The sequence below is a fragment of the Microcebus murinus genome, chromosome 23 (genome assembly GCF_040939455.1).
Source record: "Microcebus murinus isolate Inina chromosome 23, M.murinus_Inina_mat1.0, whole genome shotgun sequence".
NCBI lineage: Eukaryota > Metazoa > Chordata > Mammalia > Primates > Cheirogaleidae > Microcebus > Microcebus murinus.
In genome coordinates, this window is record NC_134126.1 from 28,676,723 (window position 1) to 28,702,005 (window position 25,283).

The window sequence follows — 25,283 nt, forward strand, 5'->3', positions numbered from 1 at the left end:
CAGAAAATACATATAAGAATTCCGAGTCTGCTACTTCCTGCAATTTCTCAGGCAACCGACTGCCTTAACCTCTTCCACCCTTGGTTCTCTCATCTATAAGTAGGGGCCAATAATATCTATGCTCACATGGTCATTGTGAGGATGAAAGTAGATAATGCATGTGAAAATGTTTAATCCATGTGCTCGGTAAAAAACAATTAACTTGTCCAAGCCCCCTGTATGCCATATGAGAAAGGCAGAATTATCCCACTAAGCTTACTGCTTTTTGTGAACAGAAATCCCAGTTCCATTAATGAAAGAGAGCACTCCTGCTAGTATCAAATTGCTGAACTAGGAAGTATATAAACAAGGAGGATTAAGAGCAGGATTATGGAATCCTGCTCCCTTGTCAACACCCAGTTCATTTAGTTTGATAAATTGATGAAGCTTTCATTATAGAGGATAAAGAGCCAAGATCAACAAAGTGTAGAGTAGGGTTTTTGTTTTGTTTTGTTTCTTTTTGTAAAAGCAATTAGTTCTGAGAAGTAAAAAGGCTTCTCTTTTTGCCAATAGGAAGAGGTTTGTAGATTATTCAAAAAAATTCTGTTTCCTACTGTGTAGGAATACTTAAAAAAATTTAAACATCAAATGGATAAGTAGTTGTCAGAGAGCTATTTTAAGATTAATATACTGAGTAGTGTGCTTAGAGGTAGGTAAAGTAGTGTGCTTTTAGTAGGTAAAAGTACTCTCTAGAGGGACTAGATATAATAATTTTGATCACTGTATTTTAATACCAATATCATTAAAAATATTCCTTTGTTAATGTAATTCTTTTCCCTTTTTGTTAGAGATTACCCCTTCCACTCAATGTGCTCCTTAAAAGAAATTGAGTTCTGTTGCATTTGGAGGAGCAAACTATGCAAATAATCCTTAGGAGATTGGCTGGATCATTGATGATGTCACAATCCCACCACCTAAATACAGTCTTTTTATTGGCTATTGTAAGAGGCAGGGAGGACCAGGAAGGCTCTGCATCGCCCCTGAGTCCTGAGACTAAACTAAATTTTATCCTGTTTTTCGCTTTAAATGTACTCAGAAGCATTTTCCACGTTATTACATTTTCCCATATGATTCCCTGTCTATGTAAACATTTTAAATGACTGCTTAACATTCTATCAAGTGAATATATCATGGTTTAACCACTATCCTTCTTATTCTGAAGCAGTTGTCTCAATTTTTTGCCTTTAGAAATAAAGCTGTAATTATGATATGTATGCAGTAATTGTATACATTATTTCCTTCAAAGCATGGAAGCTCTGATACTAAACTGGCAATGCTTTAAAGCAGGGGTCCCCAACCTATGGGGAGTAGTATAATTATTTCATTATATATTGCAATGTAATAATAACAGAAATAAAGTGCACAATAAATGCAATGCCCGTGAATCATCTCGAAACCATTCTCCCCACGGCCCCCAGCCCGTGGAAAAATTGTCTTCCATGAAAACTGTCTTCCATTGCCAAAAAGGTTGGGTCCTGCTGCCTTAAAGGAGTAAGCAAACCCCAAATGTGATCGTCCCTCTCACAGTGTCCCTAACGCCTACCCAGGAGAGCCCAGTGTCTGTCTCTGTCCTGGGACTGGTGTGAGTCTCCTATCTGTACTGTGGAAAAGCTGGAAGCTCCCGCTTCTCCTGTCAGGTAGGATGCAGATTCTTTATTCTGGATGCTTCTCGCTCCACCACCAATGGGAGAAAGGTCACAGTAAGCATGGCCATGAACAGAGGCGGTCTGTGAGGGATAAACTTAAACCCTGATTGTGCTGCTCTGTGTGAAAGCCTGGGACTGGTAAAATGGCTGCTTTGTGCCCTGTGCCATCTCTATAGGGAATCCATACAAACTTCTGGACAATCCGTTGCTTAAAGCTGAACATTCTGGACCTTAAAAAGGAAGAGAAGATATCAGCTTTGCTTGGAGGGAATCAGCTGTTTATTATTATTTTACATCTAAAGATAACTGTCTATGGAAGTTCTATCTGTTACTCTATGTGGTACTTTTAGATGTAATAGCAAGCGCAAGCGTCTACCATTTAAAGAGAACCACAGGTGTTAGACATTTTTTTGCTAGGGGCCTTGTGAATACTCTCTTACTTAATTCCCACAACAACCCTACTAAGTACATGTATTCCTACTTTACAAATGAGAAAATCGGCTCAGACAGGTCACACAGCACTCACAGAGGGCTGAAATCTGCACTCAGCTCTGACTCTAAGGCCTAAAATCCTAATAGCTCACCCTTTCGCAACTAATTTTAAATCACTCTACTGGCAAAGAATTTATCAATGAGTATTATCCTACAGGTCAATATATCTACGTTCGTTCAAATATATTTATGAAACACATATCATGTACAAAAGCTTTGCAAGATACTTGTGGAGGATATAGAACAATAAAAGACATTGGTCCCTGCCTTAAAGTCCAGTTGGGGAGATAAAACACAGATGAAATGTAAAATAACAATGCAAGATTGAAATGGTAACGTCCATCAACACTTCCAGGGGCAGATAATTAAGTACCAAGGTTCAGAGGAGAGAGAGAGACATCTCTTGAAGGGATCAAGGTGACTTCCAAGGAAGGGATGTTTACACACATTCATCCACATTGAGTGGTAAAAGGATAAAATGGTAGCTTTAGGATGATTCTAATTCCTTTCAGTAGTTAAGAACTACATAATCATCTTGAAAATAGAATCATTCAGTATTTGGATCTCATTAATTTTGCATCTGCATGCTATAGAGTTTTATGACATATTGATAATGGAAAAAAATACCCTCTTTTTATTCTCTGAGCTTGTAGGACAGTGTTTCTGAAAGTATGGGTCATGGACTACCAGTAACATAGTCTCATAGACCTTGAAATGTAGTATATGCAGATTCCCAGGCTTCATTCCAAACTGATAGAAATAGAATTTCTAGGGATGGAGCCTAAAAATCTGCTCTTTGGACAAGTATCCTAAGTGATGTGCATATGAGAACCACTGATGTAGGGGAAAACTTGGTTGACAACATTCATTGATAGATTTATGAATTAGTTAAGCACTTATTACATGCCTGGCACATACTCCCATTTAGTCCGTAAAACAAACTTTGTACGTGAGTATTGTAACTTCTGTTTTACAGATAATGACTCTGAGGCTCAAAGAGGATTTAGACACTTGCCCCGGATAACCTGGCTAGAAAGAGATAGCCAAACCAAGAAAACTGCTTACTTTCAATGTCCGTATTTTTTCCACAATGCCTACTGCCCTGTTGCCTAGACTACTCTATGGATACCATGTTTATTAATAATAATAATAGCTATCATTTGAGTTCCTATTAATGTGCTATAAGACTACACTATGGATACCATGCTTATTAATACTAATAACAGGGGGATGGTCATGATGGAGACTCAGACTTTTAGGGGGAGGGGGGGAAATGGGCATTTATTGAAACCTTAAAATCTGTACCCCCATAATATACCAAAATAAAAAAAATAATTTATAAAAAAAAAAAAAAAAAAAATACTAATAACAGCTGTCATTTGAGTTCCTATTAATGTACTATGTAATTTAGATCCAAACCTTTCCATAACCTCAAGTGGTATTCTTGCAATATGACATAACTAAGATGGAGAGATATTTGATATATAACCTCGAAATCACCTTCCAAGAATAGGAACCAAGATTTCTTACTCTAGTACCTCTTTCCTCACTTTCACTTCTTCCTGATAGTTCCTGAAACCTTTTTCAGATCTCTCAGGACTTCCTTTCCTTGGTGTAATTTATGCAACCCTTTTGCATCAAGCTTGCAGTGGCAAACTATGAGCTAAAGTCTAGTTTTGGTGTCTAACAGGCACCACACTTTTTTTCCAACACAGGAATGGAGATCCACTCTGAATCAACAGGAAAATGTCAGTTGCTTGAAAAACCTTCTGCTGATCTTGTGACTTCAAAGAGAAAAAGACAATTTAATCAAGGAAGCCTCTCGTGAGCAGAGGAATCACACCATCCCATGTGAGATCTTATTATAGAATAGGCATATGTCATATATCTTTTTCAAGGAGTCTCATATGGCCCTGGGGCATACCCAAGCAGATATAAAGACAAAGGGCTGTTTTCATTAGTGGATTCATTCAGGGTTGCCTTATATTAATATCACTCACAGGGTGCTGGTGAAAGAAGATAGTACTCTCTTTCAAGATGCAATGACATAGCACAAGTCTATCAGAGGGCAGTTTAGTAATATATAGCTAGAGACATATAGATATGTAATACCCTCCTGGGAATCCGTCTCTAGAAAATAATTCAAAATAATTCTATCCCTATAAAACAGGGATAGAAATATCCATGGTTGCTGTAAGAATTAAAGACGATATAAACTATATGGATAAAATTTGGATAAATAATGGATAAAGATGGGAAAGAAAGGCTGGGCAGAGTGGCTCAGACTTGTAATCTCAGCAGTTTGGGAGGCTGAGGTGGGAGGATTGTTTGAGGCCAGGAGTTCAAGATCAGCCTGGGTAACATAGAGACCCCCATCTCTATAAAAAATAAAAAAATTAGCTGGATGTGGAAAAAAAAGAGATGGGAGGGAGTACTACTAAAAAATAAGCATAAGTTTGATTCTAGTATATGGAACTGTTGAAAATTTCATTTGAATGAATCTGTTTTTATGATGTTTTAAATTTTAATACTATATTTTTCTTCTTCTTCCACAGCCTTATACATTTTCATATTCCTTATGCAAGAATTGTGTTTGCCTATAATCTGGAAACTTGCCTAAATGGATCACTAAGCCCTGTGTTGAGAAGGGTCCCAGATCAGTGCTTTTGAAATTAGCTCTAGGAAAATGATAGGACCTCCCACTCACTCCCGCCACCCCCCACCCCATCCCCGCAACACAGACACAGGTGAAGGTGGCTCAGCTAAAGGGCCAGAGACTGTCTTCTAAGCACATAGTGATGTATGTGAAGTTTGTTAGGTGGGGGTCCCTCACCCCTCCGAAATTTGGGAATAGAGAATGTTCTCATGACCAGGATGCTTTTCATCCATCTTTGCTTCAGAATCCTAACCCTCACTTCCATCAAACCACCTCCCTGCGGAGCTAGATTGATGAGAAAGGAAGGCAGGCAGGGGAATAAAATCAAATATTTTCTTTCAGCTAATACATGTTGAGCACGCTCTTTGTGTCAGGCATGGGTTTGGCACATATGAATATAAACTAACGCAGTTGGAATATGTTTGAGAAATCAGGCCTCAATCTTCTAGAAAACCTCTGTGAAGGCCAGGCACAGTGGCTCACGCCTGTAATCCTAGCACTCTGGGAGGCCGAGGCGGGCGGATTGCTCGAGGTCAGGAGGTCGAGACCAGCCCGAGCAAGAGCGAGACACCGTCTCTACTAAAAATAGAAAGAAATTAATTGGCCAACTAAATATATATAGAAAACAATTGGCTGGGTATGGCGGCACATGCCTGTAGTCCCAGCTACTTGGGAGGCTGAGGCAGGAGGATCGCTTGACCCCAGGAGTTTGAAGTTGCTGTGAGCTAGGCTGACGCCACGGCACTCACTCTAGCCTGGGCAACAAAGCGAGACTCTGTCTCAAAAAACAACAACAACAAAAACAAACAAACAAATAAACAAAACAAAAAAAGGGTATTGGTAGGTTTCCATCTATCCTTGTTCATTCAGGATCAGACCAAAGATAAGAATATAACCTGTTGTAGGTGTAAATAATTTCACAACCCTGTGAGGTAGATATTATTAGTTCCCCTATACAGATGAAGTGAGAGAGGCTCCAAAAAGTTAAGTAATTGGCTTAAAACCATGAAATAAGTAGGCAGCACTGCCAGGACTGGAACTTAGGTCAGATAAAGTAAGGAGATAATAAAAAATGGGTTCCACTGAACTGTCAGGTAACATAGTGGAGAAAGGGTCACAACTATTTAGGCCTTGAAAAGCACTACCAATCTACTAATGTTACTGATGAAAAATGACTTAGCAAAACTATGTTCAGGGCTTCTGGAAAGTTTTGGGTCAGTTACTCTAAACAATTTCTGGAAATCCTTGTTCTTCGATTTGGCAGTAAAACAAAGATGATCTCTGTTTGGGGTTACATCAAATTCTCCTTAATTGATTGTTTTCCCTCCCCACGCACTGCATCCTAACAGCCAGGGATGCCACTGATGAAATATTCAGCATTGGAATGATATTTGATGTATAATTAAATAGGATGCATTTAGCAGTTCAATTTTATAGACCTTTAATCTTCAAGTTAATAAACCTTCATGTAGAGAATCTCAAAAACAAAATATTCTTCAAAATACTATCCTCCTTGGAAAAATACAGAAGACTGAATGTGAGTATTTACTACAGATGGAAAACATTTCTTATGTATGTCTGTGTGCCAGGTAAAGTGCTAAATACTTTCTACGTTATGTCATTTAATCTTCACAACCCTGTGAGGTAGGTATTATTAGTTCCCTTATACAGATGAAGTGAGAGAGGCTGCAAAATTTTAAGTAGTTTGCTTAAAATCATGAAATAAGTAAGCAGCACCACCAGGACTAGAACTTGGGTCAGATTCTCTCTGACTCCCTTGCTTTTCTCTTAATTTTTATGGGATTTCTATTTCAAAGTATTTTTCAATCACTGTGGCTCATTGAATCCTCCCAACAACCCATTACTGTCTTTTTTTTTTTTTTTTTTTTTTGAGACAGAGTCTCGCTTTGTTGCCCAGGCTAGAGTGAGTGCCATGGCGTCAGCCTAGCTCACAGCAACCTCAAACTCCTGGGCTCAAGCAGTCCCCCTGCCTCAGCCTCCCAAGTAGCTGGGACTACAGGCATGCGCCACCATGCCCGGCTAATTTTTTCTATATATGTTAGTTGGCCAATTAATTTGTTTCTATTTATAGTAGAGACGGGGTCTCGCTCTTGCTCAGGCTGGTTTTGAACTCCTGACCTTGAGCAATCCGCCCGCCTCGGCCTCCCAGAGTGCTAGGATTACAGGCGTGAGCCACCGCGTCGGCCTACTGTCATCTTAATGATGTTCTAGGAGGGAACAAAAGTAGATCTGTGTGTTCATCTTCATTAATTAACTCTCATTACTTTCAGGAAACACTTTCCTATACTACCTTAAACCCTGTCTTCTCACCATTCAAACCCTTATTTCCCCCATTTGTCCTTTGAATTAGATATTTGAAAAAATATATATTTTTATTGGTAGGTTATTATAATTTAATAAGGATTCACTGTCACATCCTTTAAGATTTTACATAGCAAAAAATGATTGCTTTCCTCAACAGATAAAAAATAGGAGTGAGATATACTTGCACAATTCAGAATGATGTATATAGAAAGTCAGTTCCTGTAGCATTACTTAGAATAAAAAAACACTACGAAAAATCTAAAGGTCTGCCAATAGAAGACTTGTTGAATAAAACATGCCAATCCATATGGCAGTTTATCACACAGTTAAAAAGAATGAGGAAGATCTTTATGTTTAGGTGCAGAAGTCTGCGAGGGTATAATAGAGTATGTATAGTATGCTATCATTTGTATTTAAAATACATATATCTATATATGCTTTCTGGGAGGGGAACTAGGTGACTGGGAGACAGGAACAGAAAAACTAAGGAAGACTTAGTTTTTCCTTGTATACCCTTTGCACCATTTGAATTTTATACCACATGCTTATATTACTTATTTTAAAAATGAATATAATTTAAAGTACTAATGAATAGTTTTTTAAAGGGTGGGCTCTGTGACCTCTACCGGAAATAACGACCTCTCCGATTACTTCTGCCTATCCAAATTTTGCCCTCCTTCCAGATAGATTCCTATTCTGGACAACTCCAGTTTGAGGGTTCTCTCATTTAATATCCTTTGCTAGAAAGTATTGTGTGTGGAAAATCATCACACATTGCTTTGTTACAGCTGTTCTATTTTTAAAATAGTATCAACCATCTTGCATTAAAATTCCCATTTTATATTTTCATTTCTATTTCACTGAGCCTTTGGGAGTTGCAACAGGGAATACAATCTTGCAAAAGAAGAATGGCCAATGGAGAATACGTGACTAAATAAAAGGGAGGGAGTAAATGGGCAAGAGCATAAAGCCCCTCTCTTACAGGCAGCCTTCACACACCTTTACCAAGTAGAGAGTCATCTGAATTAGTGACCCCTTTTTATAAGATGCTAAAAGCCCCTGGAAACGTAAAGCCTTCATATTTTACACTGAATTAATCTGAACAGAATGACATCACTTAGCTAAGATCACTTGCACTTAAAATGAGATGAGAGGTTGGGAGAAATAAGATTTTTAAAGCAGGACTCACAAAATTTTAGAGTCACAAGGCCTTAGAGATCAACTAGTCCAGGTGTGGTGGCTCACACCTGTAATCCTAGCACTTCGGGAGGCGGAGGTGGGAGGATTGCTTGAGGCCAGGAGTTGGAGACCAGCCTGAGCACAAAGAAGACCCCCATCTCTACAAAAAATAGAAAAATTAACCAGGCATGGTGGCGCACACCTGTAGTCCCAGCTACTTGGGAGGCTGAAGCAGAAGGATCGGAAGTTTGAGGTTGCAGTGAGCTATGATGATGCCACTGCACCTGGGCGACAGACTGAGACTCTGTCTCATAAATAAGTGAATGAATGAATAAACAAATACATGAAAATATTAAAAAGATCAACCAGTCCAAATCTTTATTTCATAAATGATGGAACAGGGTCCTGCCTGAGGTCACAAGCCAAGGCATTGGAGTCCAGACTCAAACTACAATCTCTTAAATTCAGTTAAGGAACTCACTGTCCAGCCCGTCAGAGAAGAGGTCTCCATCCGGGTAAAAGATGGGGTCTTTCCACAGCAAAAAAGACACAGGTGGAATTTGTGCCTGGCGAAGAGGGGAAAGAAAGCAGGACGTGTAAAAGAGGTGACATCAACTTTTGCCCCCTTTGTAATTATGTCCAAGGGTCTGTGACAGTCTGTGTCAATGGAAGGCTTGCATATTAGCAGAAGCCGAGTTAAGATAACCAGAAGTGGTTTGAAGGCTACAAACCTCAACTTCCCCTTACGCAGCCCGGTCTCCCTACTAAGAAACCAATTGCACTTCAGCTTATAGCTCATATCCACCCTTACACATCCCTCCTTTCCACATCTGGAGAGGGAAAGTCAGAAAAGGAGGATGCAATACAAACACGAGATATTTCCATATATCCAGGGCAGTTTCAGCCAATTCTCCATTATCTATCGTATCTGGAAAGTGAGAGAGCCATTTAGGGTAACCATGGAGATATTACTGTCCTCAGTCGTATTTCCTTCCTTTTCTCTATTAAAATCTTTGGCTCTGATTTCAGCCAGGCAACCCACTTCTGCTGGAGTCCAGATTCTGCGGTTCCTCCCTCTCCTCAGGGACACTCATGTGGAGACTAGGAACACATTTGTAAACGAGGAGAGCGTAGAACAGCACAGGAACAGGGGAGGGTTTCACCAAAGGCGGGCAGCCCCCATCCACAGCCTCCCCTCCTTCAGCCTTGGGGTTTTGGCGCTCGGCCCCAGCCCAGACTACAACTCCCAGGAGACCCCGCGGTGCCCGCGTCCTCCTGCGATCCTTCCCTCGCTCTCGCGGAGAGCGGGGAGAAAGGTTCCGCTGGCCGTGCACTGCGGGTTGGTTTGTTTGCTCCGGCAGTGAGGGAGGCTGGGAGCCAGGCCGGCTGCGGGCGGGGGCGTCGGGAGGCGGATTCCTCCTCCCTTGAGCACTGGGGGGCGGGGAGGAGGGAGGCCGGGCCAGCGGCCGGGGACCCAGCCGCGAAGGCAGTGTGGGCAGAAGAGATGGAGGGCGACGGGGTGCCGTGGGGGAGCGAGCCCGTCTCGGGCCCCGGCCCCGGCCCCGGCGGCGGCGGCGGCGGGATGGTGCGCGAGCTGTGCCGGGGGTTCGGCCGCTACCGCCGCTACCTGGGCCGGCTGAGGCAGAACCTGCGCGAAACCCAGAAGTTCTTCCGCGACATCAAGTGCTCCCACAACCACAGTTGTCCCTCCTCCCCTCCGGGCGGCGGCTGGGCCGAGCTCGGCCCTGCTGGCGATGTCGCCGAGACCGGGCTGCCGGCGGGTAAGGAGGGCAGCGCCGAGGGAGAGCGGGCAGGACACGCAACCTGGAGGGCGGGCTGCGCCCCTGCCCGGCGACGCCGCCCGGGGAGGAGGCAGAAAGTGGGCGTCGGGCCGCGTGGCCGGGGGCCCCGGGCCTGGCCGGCCGGGTCTGGGATGCCTGGGGAGGGCATCCCTCCCGGTGGGGGAGGGGAGGGCTGCCCAGGCCTCGGCCGGGCGCCGCGGGGCGAGGGGCGCCCGCGGGCAGAAGTGCCAGCGGCGGGACCCGGGGGCCCGCGCGTGCAGGGGGCGGGGGTTCAGAACGGGGAGTGGGGAGAAGTTGCCCTGAGTGAGGCGAGTGGGCAGCTGTGGCCAGAGCCCCGGTTTAGGGATGGAGGCGAGGCAGTAGGCGGGGTGTCTCAGGAGCCCGAGGAGGCCCCAGGACTGTCGTGTGTGTGTGTGTGTGTGTGTGTGTGTGTGTGTGTGAACATAATCAGCTGTGAAATGTTTTTACACCAGTCGTGAGGCAGCTCAGTGAAGAAGAAAGGAACGTACTCTGAATAGGGTTAGGGGTCGCCAAAGGAAATAGGCGTCTGATGGGCGCCAGAGAATTACCAAGAGATGTTGTTGCTGTGCCTGTGGTGAAGAAGTCAGGGACGGAAGGGGTCCTTCTGGTCTTAAGCCACTGGAGACCTAGCTACTCCAGCGCTTCTTGATACGATTATCTATCTGGGATGTGCCACAGGTCCCAGAGCACTTCAAGTCGTGCGTGGGCGTTCATCTTTCCTGACCTCTTGCTTCCTTTTAAAAACTGCTATTGATAGAGAACTGGAGGGTTTGTTAGCTACGACATCTAATTAAGAAAAAACTTAGTTTGGAAGGGAGAAGGGATTGGCCTCCCATGTAGATAGACATCTTGGGGACAAAACAGCAAAGAAGTCAGTGGGTTTAATTTAGTGATTCTCAGACTAAAGTGCGTATTAAAATCACCCCAGGAGCATATTAAAAACACCATGTCTCAGGCTCTATCTCCTAGTATTCTGATTGAGTAGGTGTGTGTGTGGGGGGGGGGGGTCCCTAAATTAGATTCCTAATCTAGGAATTAGAATTAGCATTAGATTAGATTCCTAATCTAATTTAGCATAAAAGACCCTGGGAATCCTGATGCAGGTGGTCTGCTAACATACTTTCAGAACCACACTTTGAGATGCTGTTAGTAGATTTGAACATGAGGCTTAGAACTGAATGAACTGTTCTAAGTTTGTGTGTTACGCCCTATGTTCCCAAAGTTTCATGTTGAACATCCTAAGTTTGACTAAGACTCCGGAAATGGTGTTTAAAAATAAGATACTAAGATGCTAATAGGGTCCTAAATGATACCATTCCATTCAGTTGGCCTGGATTATCATTAAAACCTTTTATTTTAACCTAATGTGATAAATGGGAGGAGGAGGATGACTAGCTTTTTTGAAGTTGTAGTTTTGTCCAGATCGTATGTGCAGAGATTTGCTGTTCTGGAATACACTTGCAGAGGGAACTGATTTCTGCGAGGCTATCAGAAAACAACTGGTGAGAAGCACTCGGGTTTTCAGAGATGATCCCAGAGTTTGTACTTTCACCCTCTCCCTTAGCAACGCTTTCCAGTGGCTTCCCCTGCTCAGAGTTTTTCCTCATAGATTATCTTTAAAAGCCCTCCATTGCTGTCCTTATTTTAAAGCAACTGTTTATTTTAGCATTACTGCTAAAAAAAAAATCAGAGAATAGATTCACCTCAGAGGTGGAAGTTTTCAAGGAACCTTGATTATCTCTTGTTTTTATTCTTTAAAAGCCAACCTAAGAAATACGAATATACCTTTGTATTTTGCCTCATTGGCTTTTCTAGTTGACTGGATCATGAACTAATCTTTACGTATTTAACTCTCTTCTCCTTCTGGAGTCTGTCCATCCCAAATAAAAACCTGGGAGGGTGCAGATGGCAGGATTGGGAGCAATTTGATTTTGTTCCATAAAATACTTCCTTCCTTTCAGTGTGGAAAGTTTTATCTTTGGGGGTGAAAATGCAGAAGGGAAAATTAGTGAGGAGGCATTTACTATGTATATTTTTGGGATGCATTTTCCCAGCTGTTTAGGTAGTCATGTCAGAAAGTAGAAACCACTCCTTAAAGGACAACTAGCTCTTGTTTTCTCCTTCTAAGGCTATCTTTGTAAGGTCAAGTTCATTCAGAGACTGTCTCAACTTTATTTTATGAATGTTGGTTTGTGATTAATAGGAACTTGGAATATTAAGGGAGGGAACACTGAATTTTTTTAGTCTTATCTCATTTAAAAAATTTTTCAAATTAATTTTTTTAGAGATGGGAGTCTCGCTATGTTGTCCATGCTAGCTAGCCTTAAACTCCTGGCCTTAAGCAATCCTCCTATCTCAGCCTCCCAAGTAGCTGGGATTATCAGCACTAGCCACAGTGCCTGGTTGTCAGTTCTTAACCTGGACAAACTTCTAGAAGGTTTTAATCATCGTTTCAGAATAGAAGTATGCCTCTGGGTTGGATGTAGTATGGAATTTGAGGAATCAAAGATCAGAGATTAACTCTGCATTTGAAATTATTGGATTATAAGGATGGTAACAATAGTAATATAATTTTCATGTCTATATATACCACTTATAATGCCATATAATACCAAAAAAATTTTATCATTTCACTTTCAACCACATAAGAGAGTGAAGGACCCCAAAATAATGTTTCTCTTTTTCTTATTTATTTATTTATTTGTTTGTTTGTTTATTTGAGGCAGTCTTGTTCCGTTGCCCTGGGTAGAGTGCAATGGCATCTTCATAGCTCATTGCAACCTCCAACTCCTGGGCTTTAGCAGTCCTCCTGCCTCAGCCTCCCGAGTAGCTGGGACTACAGGCATGTGCCACTGCACCTGCCTAAGTTTTCTGTTTTGGTAGAAACAGGGTCTTTCTCTTGCTCAGGCTGGTCTCGAACTCCTGAGCTCAAGCAATCCTCCCTCGGCCTCCCAGAGTGCTAGAATTACAGGCGTGAGCCAAGGCGCCCAGCTCTGTTTTCCTTTTAATGTTGATAGTTCTGTATTCTCTGTGGTCAGTGCAGATAATATGAAATATGCATGATAATTTCAGAGGTTAAAAAGTAGGTGGACTAGAACTCTAAAATGACTTTATTTTTTTTTTAGAGTAGCTTGGCCTGTACAAAGAAAACCGAATTGTAAGCGAAGTTTCCTTCAGTTCTCTGCTGCCCAAATCATTGGCCTTCTTTTCAGTTAACTATAGGAGATGAGAGCCCCTCTATCTGTTGATTTTCCTCTGTCAGGAGGTTCAGAAGTAATGAAATAAAAGCTTTGAGCACTTCTGAAGAAAGGCAGGCTGGAGTATTAGTAGGAGAGGGAAAAGTATTTTTCTTGTTTTATGATCCAGTGGAGTTGCAATTTGCTGTTGCAATTTGTCATAAACCTCTCAATTTTAAGAAATTGGAGTGACTCATTCGGAGCATTCTAGTTGGAATGCTCTAGCCTGTGCTGCCTTTCTTTAATGGTTATGCCCCTTACTGACAGAATGACCCAACTGGGCTGTGTCATTGTTTCCTCATCTGGAAATGGGGATTATAATAGTATTTACCTCTAGGATTATTGGGCTTTAATATATGTAGTATTTAGAACAATGCCTGGGAAGGTGCTATGGAAGCATTAGCTGTTAGTCAATAAACATTTAAGTGTGTGGTATGTAATGGCCATTTTATGGGGGATAAAGAGTCAAATAAAGACATTGGCCTTGGCCTTGGTCTAGTGGAAAGCAGTCTTTCCTTTCTACACTTTTCTCCTAAGAGAGAAAAATTAATTATAGTTATCATCATTACAGTGTACTTACTTGTTTGTGTTGGATGAGAGATAAAAAGGACTAGGAAGGCCTGAACTTGGTCTTCTAGAAAGGCATAATCTAATCTAAACCATCTATATGCCACACTCAGACACACACACACGGAAAGCAGAAAGCTGAAGTGTGGCTATATTATAGGCATTTCATGTAAGTTATAAATCTTAGGTTTTTAATAGTTCTTTGCCTTTGGTGAGCTGACAGCTATGTTTCTCCAACATTCTTCACCCTTTTTTTTCACACCTAGTATAAACTGGTTGCCAGAATTTAAAAGAAGAGGAAAAGCGCTACTGTATTTATTTAAAATAGACATTTTTCTTGGTCTTCTTAGACAGAAATTTGCATGGATAGTAAAGTTTAATTGGCAGAGTGACATTTGGGAAAGGGATGAGGAACTGGGAGAGAGGAGATTCTTTTGAGTCTGGTTTCATACAGCTGCCATCTTCATGGGGCTGAAGGGCGGCAAGAAGCTGGAGTTGTGGAGTGGAACCGTGACTGGTTGCTGAGTGGGTTGGGTATGCTTTCTAGTGGTTTGCCATGATCATCTGTTTGGAAGAGCTGCCTGTGTATTTCAACGTAAGCTCGGTAGAGATGGTGTTATGGTTGTGGTTCTTAATACTTTTATTACCTTAGGTTAACAAAACCCCATTTTTTCTCCAGAATAGTTAAAATTTTCTCAGTTTTGTTCCTATATGGCAGCAACATAACAGTGGTCAAAAGTAAGCACAAGCAATTTGGCTCAGACCTGGGTTCCCATTCTCGTGTATCCTCTTATTAACTGTATGACTTTGGGGCAAGTTACTTAACCTATTTGAGTCTTAGGTTCTTTGTATGTAAAATGGGCTTGGTACATGATGCCATTTATTGTATGATTCCATTTATATGAAATATCCAAAACAGGCACATTTGTAGAGCTAGAAAGTATATTAGTGGTTTCTAGGGGATGTGGAGAGAGGAAAATGAGGAATGACTGCTAATGGGTATGATGTTTCTTTGTGGGGATGAAAATGCTGTGGAATTAGATGATGGTGGTAGTTGTATGACTTTATGAATATACTAAAACCCAGCGAATTGCACACTTTAATGGGTTAAATTATATCTCTATAAATAAATAGAATGGGAGTGATAATGCCTAACTTAACAAAGTTCTTATATTTGGAGATAATATACAAGAAAGCACAGGAGCGTAGTTAGTGCTAGCTATATATGGCTGTTGGAGTGTTTGTGAGTGAGTGCGTGCGTGTGTGTGTGTGTGTGTGTGTGTGTGTGTGTGTGTGTGTGTAGTTGGTAAATGTTGGATTAGGAAGTTGGAACATGGGGTTGAGGGAAGAATAAGAGGAGTAGAAAGATGGAATGTGGGACAGAACAGTTTTGAACAGGAGCCCGATTTAGGCCCATGTCTCCAGGCTCCCAGTCCAGTTCTGCTTCTGTTGGCTCCTCCTTTGTTCTTTTCTGACCTGGCCATGGGAATGCAAGATGCACTTCTGCAGTGGAGAGACTTTGTTACAAATGAGTCATCATCCAGGCTCCATAGCTTGCCATGGAACCAAAATGCCCTTCAGTGGGAAACTTTATCCAACTAAATGAATGTAATATGACACTACCTACTTAGGCTTCTTCTTCCAGTTCCTGCACCCTGTTGTTTAGGGCATCAGGGCCCTCTTTGCTGATCTTGCTACCTCCTGCTCCCTGGGAGGAAATGGCCTCCCCAAGCACAGTGGCTGTTTCTATCCTTTCTCCTTTTAGCATTTCCCCTTCCTAATCTTCCCTTCCTGGAATAATCTGTTTCCCATGGCACAGGGCAGCCCGCTATTAAAAAAGAGATGGAAACATTTTTGTCTGCTCTTAAAAGAAAAAACATATTGGCTCTAAGCTTATTATTATTTGCAACATGTTTAGTCTTAAAAGTCATTACTGATTTCAGTATGGTTAGCTCTTTAGCCTTGTAAATGGTTTTTAAAGAAAGCATAGATTTAAATAAAAATTTAAAAAATCCGGCTGGGCGTGGTGGCTAATGCCTGTAATCCTAGCACTCTGGGAGGCCAAGGCAGGCGGATTGCTCCAGGTCAGGAGTTTGAAACCAGCCTGAGCAAGAGTGAGACCCCATCTCTACTATAAATAGAAAGACATTAATTGTCCAACTAACATATATAGAAAAAATTAGCCAGCCACGGTGGCGCATGCCTGTAGTCCCAGCTACTTGGGAGGCTGAGGCAGTAGGCTGGCTTGAGCCCAGGAGTTTGAGGTTGCTGTGAGCTAGGCTGAAGCCACGGCATTCACTCTAGCCTGGGCAACAAAGTGAGACTCTGTCTCAAAAAAAAAAAAAAAAAATCCAATCTGGTTTTTAAATTTTATTTTACTGTATCTACTTTCATCTTTTCTTTCTTTATGCTTCTGTTCTGTTTTACTTGATTAAGAGAAAGCGGAATCTTCCTGCAATAAATGTACTTCTCAAAAATAATCCTTTGAAAATAAAACCTCAAAAAATGTTACTAAAGTAAAGCAGAATATGAATTTTTCTTTTCTTTTTTAAAATTTCAGAACATTATGGGGGTACAAATGTTTTGGTTACGTGAATTACTTTTGTACAGTTTGAGTCAAAGTTATAAGTGTGTTCATCACCCAAACAGTGTGCATTGTACCCGTTAGCTGTGAATTTATCCATTGCCTCCTTCCCCCTTCCACCTGCTTGATTTCCATTGAATTTTACCACTATATGTACACACAACCTTGATTATTTAGTTCTAATTTAATAGTGAGTACATGTGATGTTTTCATGGTCTCCATTAACGTCCAGGTTGTTACCAAAGGTATTACTTCACTATTTTTTATGGCTAAGTAGTATTCCATGGTATACATATACCACATTTTATTAATTCACTCCTGTATTCATGGGCACTTGGGTTGTTTCTACATCTTGTGAATTGTGCTGCTATAAACATTTGAGTACAAGTGTCTTTTTTATAAAATATCTTTTTTTTCCTTTGGGTAAATACCCAGTAGTGGGATGGCTGGATCAAATGGTAGGTCTACTTTTAGTTCTTTGAGGTATCTCCATACTACTTTCCATAGAGGTTGAACTAGTTTGCAGTCCCACCGATAGTATCTAAGTGTTCCTATCTCTCCCAGCCAGTATTTGTTGTTTTGGGACTTTTTGAAAAAAGCCATTCTCACTGGAGTTAGGTGATATCTTATTGTGGTTTTGATTTACATTTCCCTTATGATTAGAGATGTTGAGCATTTTTTCATATGTTTATTGGCCATTAGTCTATCTTCTTTTGAAGAGCTTCTGTTCATATCTTTTGCACACTTTTTTTTTTTTTTTTTGGAGGCATAGTCCCGCTCTGTTGCCCAGGCTAGCATGCTGTGGCATCAGCCTAGCTCAAAGCAACTTCAAACTCCTAGTTCTCAAGTGATCCTCCTGCCTCAGCCTCCCTAGTAGCTAGGACTATGGGCATGCACCACCATGCCCGGCTAATTTTTTCTGTATATTTTTAGTTGTCCAGCTAATTTCTTTCTATTTTTATTAGAGACGGGGTCTCACTCTTATTCAGGCTGGTGTCAAACTCCTGGCCTCAAGTGATCCTCCCATCTCGGCCTCCCAGAGGGCTAGGATCACAGGCATGAGCCACTGCACCTGGCTCTTTGCACGCTTTTTAATGGGGTTGTTTGATGTTTTCTTGCTGAATTGCTTGAGTTCTTTATAGATTCTGTTTATTAGCCCTTTATTGGATGTATAGCATGCAAATACTTTCTCCCATTCTGTAGGTTGTCTATTTGTTCTATTAATTGTTTCCTTGGCTGTGCAAAAGCTTTTTAATTTTATCAGGTCCTGTTTATTTATTTTTGTTGTTGCTGAGATTGCCTTTGGGGTCGTCTTCATAATTATCTGCCTGGGCTAATACCTTTATAACAGTTTTTTCAACCTCTTCTTTCAGAATTCTTATAGTTTTATGCCTTAGGTTTAAGTCTGTTATCCATCATGACTTAGTTTTTGTGAGTGATAAGAGATGCAGATCCTATTTCAGTCTTCTCCATGTGGCTATCCAATTTTCCCAGCACCATTTATTGAATAGGGATTCTTTCCCCAGTGTATGTTTTTGGCTGGTTTGTCAAAGATCAGATGGCAGTATGAGGATGGTTTTATATCTGGATTTTCTGTTCTGATTCATTGGTCTATGTCTCTGTTCTTGTATCAGTTCCATGCTGGTTTGGTTACTATAGCCTTGTCGTACGTATAGCTTGAAGTCTGATAAAGTGATGCCTCCCAATTTGTTCCTTTTGCTTAAGGTTGCTTTGGCAATTCAGGGTCTTTTCTGGTTCCATACAAAGCATAAAATTATTTTTTCTAGATCAGCAAAAAATGACATTGGTATTTTAGTGGAGATTGCATTGAATCTGTAAATCACGTTGGGTAGTATTGACATGTTAATAGTGTTGATTCTGCCGATGCCTGAGCATGATATGTTTTTCCATTTGTGAAATCTGTGATTTCCTTTCTCAGTATTTCGTGGTTCTCCCAGTAGAGGTCTTTCCTCTCCTTGGTTAAATATATTCCTAGGTTTTTTATTTTCTTTGTTGCTGTTATGAAAGGTATTGAGTCTTTGATTTGATTCTCTGCTTGACTGTTGTTGGTGTATAGGAATGCTACTGATTTATTGTTTTTTTTGTGAGACAGAGTATCACTTTGTTGCCCAGGCTAGAGTGCTGTGGTGTCAGCCTCTCTCACAGCAACCTCAAACTCCTGGGCCCAAGCAATCCTGCTGCCTCAACCTCCCAATTATCTGGGACTACAGGCGCGTACCACCACACCCAGCTAATTTTTGCTATTTTTGGTAGAGATGGAATCTCACTCTTGCTCAGGCTGGTCTTGAACTCCTGACCTTAAGCGATCCTATTGCCTCGGCCTTCCAGAGTGCTAGGATTACAGGTGTGAGCCACCGCATCTGGCCGGAATTCTACTGATTTGTGTACCTTAATTTTGTAACCTGAGACTTTGCTGAATTTCTTTATCAATTCCAGGATTCTCTTGGCAGAATCTTTAGAGATTTCTAGATATAAGATCATATTGTAAACAAAGAGTGATAGTTTGACTTCTTTTTTCCCCATTTGGATACCTTTGATTTCCTTCTCTTGCCTGATTGCTTTGGCTAGGACTTCCAGCACTATGTTGAAAAGAAATGGTGACAGTGGGCAACCTTGTCTGGTTCTACTTCTAAGTGGAAATGGTTTCAATTTTTCCATGTTCAGTATGATGTTGGCTGTGGGTTTGTTGTATATGGCTTTTATAATATTGAGGTATGTTCCATCTATGCCTATTTTGTTAAGAGTTCTTATCATAAAAGGGTGGTGAATTTTGTGAGATGCTTTTTCTGCATCTTTTGAGAGGATCCTATGGTCTTTGTTTTTGCTTCTATTTATGTGGTGAATCACATTTATAGATTTGTGTATGTTGAGCCATTTTTGCATCTCTGAGATGAAACTCATTTGATTGTGGTGGATTAATTTCTTTGATATGCAGCTCTGAATTTGGTTTGCTAGAATTTTATTGAGAATTTTAGCATCTATATTCATAAGGGATGTTGGTCTGTAGTTTCCCTTTTTTTATTGTTGTTGTATCCTTTCCTGGCTTTAGTATCAGGTGATATTGGCTTCATAGAATGAATTGGAGAGGATTCCCTCCTTATCTATGTTATGAAATAATTTCTGCAGTATGGGTACTAGTTCTTTGTAGGTCTGGTAAAATTCAGCTGTGAAACCATCTGGTCTGGGACTTTTTTTTTTGAGAGCTTTTTATTGCTGCTTCAATTTCATTCCCTTGACATTGGTCTATTCAGGAGTTCTGTTTTTTCCTGATTGAGTCTAGGGATGTTGTGTGTTTCCCTTTTCATCCATTTGCTCAATGTTTTCAAGTTTATGTGCATAGGGATTTTTATGGTATTCAGAGATGATATATTTTGTATTTCCATGGTATCAGTTGTAATATCTCCTTTTTCATTTTTTATTTTATTTATTTTTATTTATTTATTTTTTTTTGAGACAGAGTCTCGCTTTGTTGCCCAGGCTAGAGTGAGTGCCATGGCGTCAGCCTAGCTCACAGCAACCTCAAACTCCTGGGCTCAAGCGATCCTCCTGCCTCAGCCTCCTGAGTAGCTGGGACTACAGGCATGCGCCACCATGCCCGGCTAATTTTTTCTATATATATTAGTTAGCCAATTAATTTGTTTCTATTTATAGTAGAGACGGGGTCTTGCTCTTGCTCAGGCTGGTTTTGAACTCCTGACCTTGAGCAATCCGCCCGCCTCGGCCTCCCAGAGTGCTAGGATTACAGGCGTGAGCCACCGCGCCCGGCCTCCTTTTTCATTTTTGATTGAGCATTTTTGATTTTTGAGCATTGAGCATTTTTCATTTTTGCTTATTAGGATCCTTTCTTTTCTGTTTCTGGTTAATCTAGTGATAGGCCTGTCGATTTTTTCACTTTTTCAAAGAACCAACTTTTTGTTTCATTAATCTCATGTATAATTTATAACTAAATTTATAAATTAGTTATAACTTAATTTATATGTATAACTAAATTTCATTTAGTTCTGCTTCTTCTGCTGGGTTTGTGATTGGTTTGCTCTTCCTTTTCCAGTTCCTTGAAACAATTCTTTAGATTGTTGATTTGCAGTCTTTCTGTCTTTTGTATGTAGGCACTTCTATCTTTTGTATGTATGTAGGAAAATTCAAAACAGAATTTTCCTGTTATGACTGCTTTTGCTGAATCTCACAGATTTTGATAACTTGTGTCCATTTTGTCATTTAGTTCAAAGAATCTTTGATTTCCATCTTAATTTCCTCCTTGACCCAATAACTCTTCAGTAGTAGGTTATTTAATTTTCATGACTTTGTGTAGAGTTGAGTGTGGGAATTGATTTCTGATTTTATTCCATTTGGTCTGAGAAGAAACATGGTATAATTTCTGTTTTTTAAAATTTGTTGAGACACATTTTGTGGCATAGGATGTGATCAGTCTTAGAGAATGTTCCATGATCTCATAAGAGGAATGAATATTGAGTAGTTTTTGGGTAGAATGTTCTGTAAATGTCTGTTAGGCCCATTTGTTCTATAGTTCCTCTTAAGTCCATCATTTCTTCACTTATTTTCTGCTTGGAGGGTCTGTCCTATTCTGTCAGTGGGGTGTTGAAGTCCCTGGCTATTATAGGGCCATTGCTAAAATTTTGTTTAGTTCAAGTACTGTTTGCTTCATGAATCTGGGTGCACCTGTGTTCAGTGCATAAATATTTAGAATTGGTATGCCTTCTTGTTGAATTTTATTCACCATTATATAATGACCATCTTTGTCTTTCTCTACTTTTGCTGATTTGAAACCTATATTATATGATATGAGAATGGCTATACCAGCTTTGTTTTGGTTTCCATTTGCATCAAATATTGTTTTCTATCCCTTCATCTTGTGTCTGAATGAGTCCTTGTGGGTTAGATGTGTTTCTTGGAGACAGCAGATACTTGGCTTGTATTTTTTTTAATCCATTCAGCCAGCCTGTGTCTCTTGATTGGGGAGTTCAAGCCATTCACATTTATTGAAAGAATTGATAAGTGGGGTGGATTTCTGTTCATCCTGTTGAGTAGAATTTTATTGCTTTGTTTTATCTCTTAAATCATTGTGGTATCTGGGCTCTGATCTTTAGCTTTTGGGTAATTTTACACTGGTGGGTGTCTCTTTTGTTGCTCCATGTATAATGCAGTTCTGAGTAATTCCTGCAGGGCAGGTTTGGTCTTGACAAATTCTCTTAGCATTTGCTTTTCAGAGAAAGTCTTTATTTCTACCTCATATAAAAAACTTAGTTTTGTAGGATACAGAATTCTACACTGGCCATTATTCTGTTTGAGAAGACTGAGAATGGGACCCCAGTCCCTTTTGGCTTTCAAGTCTCAGTTGAGAAGTCTGCATGATGGGTTTTCCTTTGTGAGTTACCTGCTGCTTTTATCTTACAGCTGGTAGGAATGCCTCTTTTGTGTTTACTTTGGCCAGTCTGATGACTGTGTGTCCTGGTGAATGCCTCATCACTATGAAGAGGTCCTTTGAGCTTCTTGTACCTGGGTATCTGGATTTCTAGCAAGGCCAGGGAAATTTCCTCAATTATTCCCTCAAATAGGTTTTCCAACCCTTGTGTATTTTTTTCTTCAACCTCAGGGATGCCTATGATTCTTATGCTAGGCCTCTCTACATAATCCCATATTTCTTGTAGGTTTTGTTCATTCCTCTTGTTTCTCAGATCCTTCTCTTTGACTTGTTTAAGAGCTTAAAGGTGTTGTCTTCAAGCTCTGAGATTCTTTCTTCTGCCTGATCTAGCCTATTCTTAAGGCTTTCCACTGTGTTTTGTATTTCCTTGAATTAATTTTTCATATCCAGAAGTTGTTTGATTTTTTTTTAATAATTCAGTTTTATTAGTGAATTTTTCATTAATTTCATGCATTGTTTTGTGGTTTATTTGTGTTGGGTTTCTATTTTCTCTTGTATTTCATTGAGCTTCCTTATAATCCATATTTGGAATTCTTTATGTCATTTCAATCTTTTTGTTTTGGTTGGTATTCATTGGTAAGGAGTTACAATTTTCTTTTTGGGGTATCCTTTCACTCTGATATTTCATATTCCTAGAGTTCTTTTGCTGATTCCTTCTCATCTGGATTCTTGGTCCAGACCCTAGTAGTGCTATGCCTGGCTTACAAGCCTGTCTCCGGGTGCCTGAAGATCAATCCCTGAGCGTGCCAGGGATAGGAGTACTAGTCCTGAATTGCCTATGGGGTGTTCTAGCAGGTTTGGTGTACCTCTTGGGTTATCTCTGTTCTCTTTACCTGTTCTCTTTACCTCTTCCCAACAGTGGGTAATGAGTTAGGTCACCCAGTTTACTTTTGGTGATGATAGGTGGTACTTATGAGTGTGAACCAGCCACACCCTATTTAATTGAGTTGGAAGATGCTTTAATAGCCTATAGTGTTGTTCTCCCTGTCATTGGTTGATGTGTATGTGATAGAGCCAGCTGCTGAAATGTTCTTCTGTGTTCGTGGTATACTCTGGTCCCCCAGGTGGAGTCTTTGAGTGCCCTGAGCTTTAGGAGTGACCCTGTAACTCTCAGGGGGTTTCTTGATCTCATCTACCACTGAGGTGGGGGAAGAGCAAGGCAGTTCATGGCTAGGCTGTGGGAGCCTGAAAGGCTTTTGGAATATGAATTTTTCTATACCTGATGCCCAATTCCTGTAGGCTCTGGTCATACAGATCATGCTTTTTAATTTACTTTGTGTGTGTGTGTGTGTGTATGATAGCTTATCCTGCTGACTAGATTATGAACACCAAAGGGTAAAGACTGTGTTTTACTCTTCTTTGTGTCTTTTGCAATGCCTCTCATAGTGCTTTGTAAATAATGGGCAAATAAGTATGTGTTAAATTACTACCATGGCTGGTAGATATTGGGATGATGTTTTGAAATTAAATGTAATTTAATTCCTTTTTCAGAAGGTACTTTTTTTCCCCATAGAAGGTAAGGATTTTTATAGATTATACTCATTTTATTATCTGAGCCTCTAAAAAGGAACAATGATGTGTATTTGCTAAATGACTAATTAAGCTGTAGTTGCATTCTATTACCAGTATCCCAAAGAATTATTTTCATGTCCCAAAGAATGAGTTGCATGCAGTACCAGTAGACCAGAGCTTTCACTGTGATATGAGAAGTAAATACTTAATATTCATTTATTTAAAATCTTTATTTAATGCCTCACTATGTTGGGCGCAGGACACACAGTGATGAACTACTCTGTCCAACTACTGAGATCATTAATTCCAAATTGATGTTATGAAGGAAAGAAGGATTAGTGTTTTATCATGTCTCCTCTATAGGATTTACTACAAATTGGTTACCTACTTAACCATTAGCTATCTTTGCTAGGCCAGGGACAGGGCATATGGGCAGTTGTAAGATTAAATGGCATTGGTAAGAATAGGAGTTGAGATGCATTGCTCACTTTCTGATGGAGTAATTAGCCCTATTTCTCTCTTTGATGGAGTAATTATAATCATCCTGTTTGTATAGTTCAAATGCAGAATGCATTCATAAAGATTATTGTTAGAGCTTCTTTCATCTCCATGTCTTCTTAGAAGTTGCTCACAGAGAAACCAGTAGGAAGAGTATGAGGTGTGTGGGTGGATGTGGTTTTTTTGGTAACAGTTGTAAGACCTAAGGTTAATTTGCTCCTTCTTGTAGGAAAATAGTCAGCCTCTAGGGATGATGGGTTTTGCTTTCTACGTGGTCCAAGGAATCTGAGTGGCATCATTCTTAACAAAGAGTACAGCGAGTCCATGTGGAAGGTGCAGTTTTTCCTTCTTACCTCCCGGATATCAGACTGGAGCACCCCGAGAGGAGGTCTAGTCCTGGTATAGGCCATTCCCAGACTTGAAGATTGAGTTCTTTGCCAAATGATGCGTTTGGTGATCTTGGGGATCTTGGAACTCGACACCGGAACAGAGAACAGATGCAGCAGTGTCCTCTTGTTTTGAGCTATAAATCAGGCTCTCTGGGGAAGTTCCTTAATACATAATGTTCCTCCAGAGTGCAAATCAAAACTCTGAAGGCAAGTTGGTCAGAGCATGGGGGACTCATTAGTATCCCCCGTGGGCCTCCGTTTGAAGTGCCCATCATGTGCACGCATTTTTCCGTTTTCTCCACCAGGCAGCGTGAGCAGTTTGGATGTGTTCCCCAGCTGTGTGCCACGTGGCTGTGGGAACCTTTTGACCACCACTTGGTTTGCAATTGGGCTTGATTATAATGTGCTTCCGTTCCCTGGAGGGGTGTTCTCTGGGCAGGAAGATGGGAAGCAGGACTTGAGGATTGTTTTGCTTTTCACTTGTCTAACTAATGGTGCCTCGGGATTGTCCGAAAGAATTGATGTCTAAGTTATATATTCAAAAAAGCCTTTGATTTTTTTAAAAAAAATGTACACTTCTTTTTAAAAAGTGCTTTCATTCCAAGAGTGTATATAGATGTAGCTTCATCAGATTAAGAGCTTTAGTGTTTTATTTATGCTGAACAGATTTCAGTTTAATGTGTGTGTGTGTGTGTGTGTGTGTGTGTGTGTGTGTGTGTGTGTGTTTCAAATCTTTTCCAGTCTATATAATGGGGAGAGAATTTTCCAGGATTTTTTTTAATCAAGCCAAACTTTCCAGAGTAAGAATTAAGGCCCTGTCTCAAATGCAACTAGATTAACAAGACTAGTGTGACTAAAAGCTCTCTATTAAAATTA

General features: G+C 40.6%; 1 protein-coding gene across 2 annotated transcripts in view; it reads left to right on the forward strand.

Annotated features, from left to right (window-relative positions):
- The first annotated feature begins 9,701 nt into the window (after positions 1-9,701).
- DSTYK (dual serine/threonine and tyrosine protein kinase) overlaps positions 9,702-25,283 on the forward strand; it is a 55,484-nt gene continuing 39,902 nt past the window's right edge. The window contains exon 1 of one of the 2 annotated variants that reach the window (XM_012759711.2): positions 9,702-10,118. In XM_012759711.2, coding sequence (XP_012615165.1) covers positions 9,842-10,118 — 277 coding nt within the window. In that variant the 5' untranslated portion in view covers positions 9,702-9,841. The remainder of the gene's footprint in view (positions 10,119-25,283) is intronic. The other variant, XM_012759701.2, reaches the window with a different exon arrangement.